The sequence below is a fragment of the Brassica napus genome, chromosome A3 (genome assembly GCF_020379485.1).
Source record: "Brassica napus cultivar Da-Ae chromosome A3, Da-Ae, whole genome shotgun sequence".
Taxonomy (NCBI): domain Eukaryota; kingdom Viridiplantae; phylum Streptophyta; class Magnoliopsida; order Brassicales; family Brassicaceae; genus Brassica; species Brassica napus.
In genome coordinates, this window is record NC_063436.1 from 20,579,410 (window position 1) to 20,588,590 (window position 9,181).

Here is a 9,181-nt window from a genome sequence, read left to right on the forward strand (position 1 = left end):
GGTCTTGGAAGGATCTGAACCAAGTGATCATAAACTTGATCAGGGTAGCATCAAGTGGTATCAACTGATCATAACCTTTCTGGTATCGAGCTTTAAAGTAATGGAAGATTTGCACATAAAAAAATCTAACAAGGAAGGCTTGGTCAATCCGGTGCCGGCCAAATCTGCAATATGACTATTTTCTTCCTTATTCTCTTGATTTTCCATCTGATTCTTTGGTGAAAAGTTCTAAGATTTATTGATAGTTCTCTTTCACTGAAGAGAATCATTTGCTTGAGAGATCTAGAGAGAAAACACCTCGTGAGCTTTTTTTTACTTCTAACTTGTTTATTTAGTAATCGCAAGAACAAGATGTTCGGTTAAAAGGAGAAGTAGACAGAAGAAGATCCCACAGAATTACAGATTTAATTCTTCTACAAAAGCTTTGTTTGGAAAAAAAAGTAAAAGTTTTTGAGAAAAGATAACACATTGGCTTTTTACAAGTTTGATTATGTGCAGGAAAAGACGCAACCAACCAGGCTACTGAATATGCCTGTTATGAGAAGCATAGAACAGTCTAACCGTCCAGAGATGAAGAAAGTCATGACTATAGCCGTGATGAGAAAATGATTTCTCAGTGATGTAGAAAAATTGATGATCGGTTCAGTAGACAACACTACTAGTCTGCTATGCAGACTTGGAGAAAGAGTGGCGACAAGAATTTAATGTTGTGAGAAGAACAATCAAAAGAGAACAGCCACGTGTCTATCCTTAGCAGCTGATGCAATGAACCATGAGCCAAGTTGTTCAAAGGATACATCGGCTAGTCAAGAGCCAAAAGCAAAACTGCTTTTACCCCTCAGCCAAGAAACTAGAGGTAAAATCAAAACTACTACCTTAAAAAGTGTGCTAATGAATCTCTTATGTGTTAAGGCAGAAAGCAAGATACAAATGACGTGGCCATGGTTCTTAAGAACAACAATGTGGAAAAAGATAATTTTCAGACTCTTTACCATCTTCCGAATTAAACGCCCCTAGTCAAAGGAGATTTGTTGGTGACCGGACGAGTTTTGAATGTTCAATCCAAAAAGTAGGTAATGAATAACGTGAGAACATGTTCCACACTAGATATTTGGTTCATAACAGAGTGAGCAGCCTTTCATTGATAGAGCAGTTAGCAATGTGACGAGTTCAAACAATGGTGAAGAAGCTTTGTTTGGAAACTAAGAGGCATCACGAAGCTTCAATGGTTGACACAATGGAAAATTTGTTTTATTTATTTGTCAACTAAGTGTCGCCTTTCAAAACCTAAAAATAAATTCCACTCAGTTTGGTTTTGTTTCTTGTCAATTATCCTTTAAGAAATGGGAAGAGATACCCAAGTGAACCAGACCCCACCATCTCTCTTAATCATGGGGTAAGTTTCTAAAGCGAACCCTCAAGTTTCTGTCTCCACTATCTTCTTGTTTTTTCTTTCCTAAACTTTTTTTTTTTTAGAAAAATTAAAACAGAATAATATTCATGATAAACACAAGCACTACGACTACTAGGTGATAACAAATTAAAAAGGAATTTTCCCAATTGGCCACTTGCACTTTTTACCCAATAAATACCCTCATAATCTCTCTTCTCCTTCTTCAAGAAACTCATTGCTCTCTCCAAATACTAAAACTGATACTACAGAACAAAGGAAGGAGATGCTGAAGATGTTATCTGTGTTACGACGAAACCTCCAAAGTCTTCGAAAAAGTCCGCGTGTTGCTGATGAAAGTGCGTTGCCTTCAACGACCGTTAACGGAGACAGGAGAGAAAACGGCGTGATGATGAAGTTTCCGTTATCGATCATGTCATGCTTTGCGGTTCCACGTGGTAGCAGGACTGATGGTGTGTGGGTGTCGGGAGATTACGGAAGGGTCTCGGAGGTTAACCATCTCATGGTTTGTGATGGCATGAGATACGCTCTCTTAATGTAATTATCCACTTTTGTCTCTATACTCTCTATACATCGATCGATCGTTCTTCAGTACCCATTTGGTTTGCTTCTTCTTTTGTTGATGGATGGTTTTAGTTACTATTTAGGGAATCTAGTGAGAGATATACAGTGGGTTTTCATTTCACCCTTTTTTTCTTTTCTTGCGTCCATGAGGCGTTTGTTAATCCAGAAGATTTCATAGGAATATTTAACTTTTCTCTTTAGCAAAAAAATAATATTTTAAATTTTTTTACTTTGACATTTAACCCCAATTAGGGCAATTGGCCTGAACGCTGAAACCTTTTAATGTCTAGTGTTATTGGTAAGATAACTACCCACGGTCATGTTTTATTATACAACTTGGACAATTTTGAACTTGATAAAAAAAACTATTAAAATAGTGCTAGATCGATGTGTTAGATAAAATATGTGCACATATTATTTATTGGTCAAAGATCATCCAGCTGCAAAAATGATAATGATTTATTTTGCCAAGAATTGGATTATTTGTCATATAATTTTTTTTAGGTCAACATGTTAATTAAGATTTATTACAATTGAATTTATAGAAAATATATAGTAAACTAGTAGCGGAAAAATGAAAAACATCTAAACATCACTATGCAAAACGCAACAAATGACTATGAAAAGTTAAAAAGGACTTAACACAAACGAGTAGAAAAACCAGTCTTTAAAAACTTCGACCGCTACATGAGTTGCGAAGGAGAGTTTCTCTTAGCTGCTTAGCTGCCATGAGTTACAGATTTAAGGTTGTTAATTACCCAAAATCTCATCCGCTCCTACTGCTTCATTCAAGTTCTGACTCTACTAATCTGCCAAACAAGTCAAACGACTACAAACTCCCTTTGAAACAAGATGATAATGCTAACAGAAAGAAAACTTGGCTTGGTCGAACCCCGAGATCCTGGATAATTTATCATACAGAATATTAGATAATAAAGAAAAGTGTGTTGCACAAAAAAAAAGTGTTACAATCGTGTACTTTTTTAGTTATGGCTTACTATAAAAATTGGTCAACATGCATTCTACGGCTTTAGTTTCGAGTAATGACAAATCAATGGGATTAGTTCAAACCATTATCCCAATACAGTATTATATACTTTAACAAAATAGAGCTTATACGTTAAATCACTTTGCGTTAACCTCAACATTACTATGACGTTAAATCACTTTGACTATTAGAGCTTAATAGATATAAATATAATCGAGTTGGTATAGTCTGATCCACCAAAGTTTGTCGTCTAGTCATTTGTGTTACTAACGCTGTTGTATTATAATAGTGTGTGTAAACTGTAGATGATAACAAAAATTGGTGTAACATGATTGGTTAAAGATGGGTCAAAAATGAAGTTTACCTAACGCGGGATAGTAACAGGATGCGGAAATACTCATGTCCATGTTTAGTGCGACACAGCATGAACCGACCCTTTTTTAATAAATCACTAGATTCTGACCCGCCCTTAAAAGGGCGGATATATTTTTTATTTACATTTTTTTAAAAAAATTTATATTTTTATATTTATATTTTTCTTTATAATCATATTTATACTTTCTTTGTAATTGTGTTTCTCTTTGTAATCCTATTTAACAAAATAAAATAGGTTTTATAAATTGTGATCCAATGTAAATAGAAACCACGTTATCTTTAAAGCGCAAAACTAATTCTAAAATATAGAATTAGTGGGTTCGTTTACAAAAAGAAATATAGGGTTAGTGGGTTACAGTTATATTAATTACTTAATAGATAATGACTCTTTAAATAAAAATAGTTGGATCCTACTTTTATTGATTGGTCATGCTGCTGTTTTAATAGAATAGATAACATTTAATAAATATTTTTGATCAAATAACCTATTTCAATCCCGTTAAACTAAATGAGTTTATATGAATGTTTATTTCTATTAAAACCGTTAAACCCTATTTTAACATCTTGCTCTTTGTTAATTGATAAACTTAATGTCTATGTAAAATATTTAAAATTTGAATAAATTAATGTCTAGTTGAATAAATCCTAATTTTTAGGTGAGATGTAAGTTATAATTAGTTAAAATAATTAATTATACCAAATTTTATTATAAGTAAATATTATATTTTAATAGTCGGTGAAAATAGTATATATTTTCTTTCGTAATATTAAAGGTGAAAAAAATGAAACTACAATAAGTGTTTTTACTTTGTATTTCTTAACAAATATAAAGTGTCTGTGATATAAAAATTAAATTTTATACTTTTTAACCGAGATTATAAGGAATAATTAGCATACAATTATAGAAATATATGTCAATAATGTAACTGTATACATAATTATATAAAATAATGTGTTCTATTAATGAAATAAACGGTTAAAATTCTAAAAAGAAAAAGGTTCAGATTATCCAATAACACAAAAGAAAATTTTGATAGAATACTGTTGAAAGGAAGTAAGCAAACTTAATTTTGATATAAACTCAAAAGAAAAGAATAATTATTTTTATATAACAGTTGCCTAATATAAATATTAGAAAGAAGTGGTGTGGCCATCGATAATTATGGAAAGGAGGTTACAAAATACATGTTTTGACCACTAGAAGGTAGTTATGGAAATACAGTTTTAATTTCAATTCAGTTTAAAAGTATTATATTTTTTTTTAGAGTTGATAACATAGAAAAACAATTATTAGACTCAACATATATCAATTGGTCATACTTGTGTTTTAATAGAATAGATTGCCAAATTTAATTTTAAACAAAATATATTGCTGTTACGTTATGTCGACTACAATTAGGATAGTGATGTTCTCAGTGCGGTTCGCTCTATGAATCATCCCATCATTGTAATTGACGTTTGTTAATTGTTTTCTTTTACATGATTGGAGAATTTACAAATTTATAGAATCTAGATTGTACTGAAACCCCCTTTGCTACATATTAAAGATTAATTAAACCATTGCTACTTACATTTTATATTCATTTAGATTATGATTAGACATAATAAGATGAGTAACCTCCTCTTCTATTTCGGGTGGCAAATAATGGCGGGCATAATCATGATGAAGTAAATCACACCGCCATGAATCTAATCCGTTTATTGGTTTACACTTTTGCAATTTAAGACTTTCGCTCAATGAAATGTTTCCTTTTGTTCAGCAACCAATGAATGTGTAAGTTTGTTGATCCACTAGTTCTTTGAAGTGTATGTACTTCCACAAATTTCTATAGATTATCTTGTTTGAGTTGGAATCCTTATGTAACAAGTGGAAAGATTAGAAAGTAGTTTATTAAAGCATTGCATGCCACCATTATCATAATCCAATAGTTCAATTATTTTGGACTTAATTTGGCAAATGACAATTAATTGTGGCGGTGTTAAGTATTTTTATAAACTTTATTATATACAAAAGAAGAAGAAATAATTAACAAAATTGATTTAACAAATATATCCAATTTTATTGGTTTGATGATTTCCAAGTTTTTTTTGCGGTTTGACATGAGTTTAGTTTTTTACTGGTTCAACAATCTTTGAGTTTTGTTATCTGTTCATTGTGTTCAATATAGATATGTTCCTGGTGGGTAATGGTTTAACCTTGTTCGATATTTGATCCAGCCCGAGTTTAGAAGCACTGAGGGAAACTGAATTTACAAACGATAAATCTAAAACAAGATTCACCCTATGGAATTAAAAAGGAAATTTTCCAAATACGAAACTGTACAACCGCTTGATCAACCAATGAAAAAAAAAATTGGGAGAGAGTTAGAGAGAGGTGTGAACTATAAACACATCTTGCAGAGGGAGTGATTATATACTAAAAATTAACATTTCGTATTACAAGCTTTAAATGAAAGCAGGACCGGCTCAATATCATCAAGGACCTTCGAGCAAAAAATATATTTTAGACCATGTAATCATTAATTTTAATATTGAATTATTACAAAAAAAAAAAGACAAATTTATTCGTTTTATTTGTTTTTGATTAAAATCATATTCAGTGTCACCAAAGATTTAGCTGGCCATTTCAATCTTTAAAGCATTCAAAGGATAAATGAACAAAGTCTTAACAGAGATCTGTGTGGTCCTAGTCTTACAATAAAGGTTACAAAGCAGTTCTTGTTTCCACTGCAATGTTGATTTTGTTGATGAAGTCATCAACAGGAATGGTTCCAAGCTCTCCTCCAAACCTCGACCTAACGGTGACAGTTCCGGTCTCGACTTCCTTAGGGCCCACAACCGCCATTAATGGGATCTTCTGTGTCTCTGCGTTCCTTATGAGCTTTGGCAACCTCTCTCCATGGCACAGCTCAGCCCTCACTCCACAAGCTTTCAGCTTCTTACTCACTTCCTTGCAGAACTCCAACTGCAAACCCCCACTCACTAAGTCAGAACATGGATTCCTAATTTTCAGACAAAATGTTCATCAGACTCAAAAGAGACAGAACCTGATTGTCTGTGACGGGCAGAACCCGAACTTGAACAGGAGAGAGCCATAATGGAAAATCCCCAGCGTAATGTTCAATGAGAACCCCAAAAAATCTTTCTAAGGACCCCAAAACCGCCCTGTGGATCATTATAGGGCGTTTCTTATCCGAGTTTGTGTCCACATAAGTAATGTCAAACCTCTGAGGAAGATTAAAGTCAACCTGCGTTGCCAAACAAGAACACATTAACAGAGAAGCATCCTGACATTTATAAGAGCTGAGGCTTGAGGCAATGTAAATGTTAGAAAAAAAATTCACTATGCATTAATTAATAGAAAATAATTTGTGTTATTATGATTTAAAAATGAACAAAATTAAATAAAAAATATTATTCTTGTAAAGTTATAGAAACTAATCATTTTTTTAAAATAAAATATATAATTCAAACTAAAATTTTATTCAAAGAAAATTAATAAAATTATTATCAATTTTAATAAAAGTAGAAGGGAAAAGCTTACTTACCTGTATGGTTGAGCACTGCCATTTTCTTCCCAATGCATCTTCGATCTTAAGATCAATCTTTGGTCCATAAAAGGCACCACCTCCTTCATCAACCTCATAGCTCCATCCCTTATCATCCAAAGCATCCTTAAGAGCACACGTTGCCTTCTCCCAAATATCATCACTCCCCACTGATTTCTCAGGTCTTGTTGATAAGTTAACCTCATACTTATCGAACCCAAACCTCGACAGTATCTCTTCCGTGAGATCCAACACACCTCTGATCTCATCTTTGATCTGATCCTCTAAACAAAATATATGTGCATCGTCCTGGCCAAAAAAACAACGTTTAGTTAAAAGTCAATCCTAGTGCTTAAAAACAAGATTAGGACTTAACCTGTGTGAACCCTCTGACACGGAAGAGACCGTGCAAGCTACCAGACAGCTCGTATCTGTAAACTGTACCGAGCTCAGCAACTCTTATGGGTAAATCTCTGTATGATTGACGTTTTCTTTGGTAAAGCAAGATGTGGTAAGGACAATTCATGGGCCTTAGCTGATAAAGCTCGTCCTCGATCTCCATCTGATCGTACATGTTCTCTCTGTAGAAGTCCAAGTGACCACTGATCTTCCAGAGATCAGCTTTAGCAACGTGAGGAGTGTAGATCAGATCATAACCGTGTTCGACGTGCATCTTCTTCCACGACTCCTCGATTATGTTTCTAACGATGGCGCCTTTGGGATGCCAGAACACTAACCCTCCTCCAGCTTCGTCCTGGATTGAGAAGAGATCAAGGTCTTGACCAATGCGTCTGTGGTCTCTGCGTTTAGCTTCTTCCTTGAAGTGGAGATACGCTTTTAGCTGCTCTTCGTTCTCCCAAGCCGTCCCGTAGATCCTCTGAAGCATTTGCCTCTTCTCGTCCCCTCTCCAGTACGCGCCAGCGACGGATTCTAGCTCAACAGCTTTCTTGTTGATCTTCCCTGTTGTCTCGACGTGAGGTCCAGCGCAAAGATCCCACCATTCGTTACCTAGATGAGCATATTAACTGCACAAGCTATATTACCAAACTAAATACAAAGTTAGAGATAGTCAAGAAGAGAGAGAGAGAGAAGCTACAGCTTTTTACCTATATGGTAAACGGTGATGGGCTCTTCTTTGATACTCTCGAGAATCTCCATCTTGTAAGGCTCGTTGATCGCCATGATCCGTTTCTGCGCTTCTTCTCTGGATACTTCTTCTCGTAGAAGTGGTAGGTTCCGGCTAATGATACGGTCCTACATGTAAAACCAAGAGAAATCAAAGATACTAGTGTATGAATACTAATCAGCAGCGTAAGAAACTCACCATCTCTTTCTTGATCCTCTTGAGGTCTTTGTCTGTCAGAGGCTCCATATCGAAATCGTAGTAGAAACCATTATCAATCCAGGGACCTATTGTTACTTTAGCATCAGGGAAGAGTTTCTGAACTGCCATGGCCATTACATGTGCACACTGTATTCACATTAATTACACTCTTCAGCTCTCAACAAGTTACTATTATCTCTTAAAAAATGCACAAACTCACTTTCAGTGTCAATATACGGGTCAACTAGCTATTTTCCCATGAGAACTATTGTACGGTATCAAATGTCTCTCAAACTATGATTTAAAGTTCAAAATTCATATCTCCAAATATTAATGTTTATAATCAAACCATAAATCTTATAAATCATATTTAAAACCAAATTAATGCCCGCTAAATCCCACTAGTATTTAAGAACAGAAACAGAGGGCAAGAATGTGTAACCGTGTGACGAATTTTGAGGAGCTTATCGGATGAGTCGTTACTGGGAAGCGGGACAGTCGATGGCTCTGACTTCTTGGGGGCGGTGCTGGAGATAGCTGCTGGCTCGGTGGCGACGGAGAGGACTGTGGAGAAACCATGACGTTTTGGATAGAATCTGGGGGTGGGAGAGGGAAGGTAAACGAAGCGTCTTAGAGAGGAAGTGAAGGAAGAGGGTTTGGAGAGGAAGGAAGAGGGTTTGGAGAGGAAGGAAGAGGAAAGGAGAAGAGAACGAGAGGAGGCCATATGAAGAAGATGCCCCGCGAGACTTCCGCAGGGATTTTGAGATTATGGGAACAATCTGTGGTGTGGAACTTGTCTGATAAAATGGATTGAACTGGAGGAGAACACAAGACCACGTTTTGGTTTTGTTTTTTTTTTAAATTATAATTTGATTTCGGTTCGGTTCGGTTTTATAGAAAACCGTTTATGTAATTCAGTTTGGTTTGGTTGGTTTAATATCTTCAGTTACAAGTATGGAACAATCTGTGGT

General features: G+C 35.0%; 2 protein-coding genes across 2 annotated transcripts; one reads left to right on the plus strand and one right to left on the minus strand.

Annotated features, from left to right (window-relative positions):
- Window positions 1-1,573: 1,573 nt before the first annotated feature.
- On the plus strand, window positions 1,574-2,204 carry LOC106444237. The gene has a single exon (XM_013885734.3). The coding sequence runs from the start codon at window positions 1,677-1,679 to the stop codon at window positions 1,950-1,952; it is 276 nt and encodes a 91-aa protein (XP_013741188.2). The 5' UTR covers window positions 1,574-1,676; the 3' UTR covers window positions 1,953-2,204.
- A 3,734-nt stretch (window positions 2,205-5,938) lies between these two features.
- Window positions 5,939-9,037, minus strand: LOC106439803 (threonine--tRNA ligase, chloroplastic/mitochondrial 2). The gene is made up of 7 exons (XM_013881318.3): window positions 8,653-9,037; window positions 8,211-8,357; window positions 7,993-8,140; window positions 7,263-7,894; window positions 6,887-7,195; window positions 6,386-6,586; window positions 5,939-6,303 (listed from the first exon to the last, which is right to left on the minus strand). Exons 1-7 carry the CDS (start codon window positions 8,932-8,934, stop codon window positions 6,043-6,045), a joined length of 1,980 nt encoding a protein of 659 aa, XP_013736772.3. The 5' UTR covers window positions 8,935-9,037; the 3' UTR covers window positions 5,939-6,042.
- Between the last annotated feature and the right edge of the window lie 144 nt (window positions 9,038-9,181).

What these genes read in the sequence shown, in the direction of transcription:
- LOC106444237 (XM_013885734.3), top strand. Translation starts at nt 1,677, where the DNA reads ATGCTGAAGATGTTATCTGTGTTACGACGAAACCTCCAAAGTCTTCGA.
- LOC106439803 (XM_013881318.3), bottom strand. Translation starts at nt 8,934, where the DNA reads ATGGCCTCCTCTCGTTCTCTTCTCCTTTCCTCTTCCTTCCTCTCCAAA. An exon ending in CATCACCGTTTACCATATAG is followed by an intron (nt 7,895 to 7,992) that starts GTAAAAAGCTGT and finishes ATGCTCATCTAG; the next exon opens with GTAACGAATGGTGGGATCTT. An exon ending in TGCCCGTCACAGACAATCAG is followed by an intron (nt 6,304 to 6,385) that starts GTTCTGTCTCTT and finishes GGGGGTTTGCAG; the next exon opens with TTGGAGTTCTGCAAGGAAGT.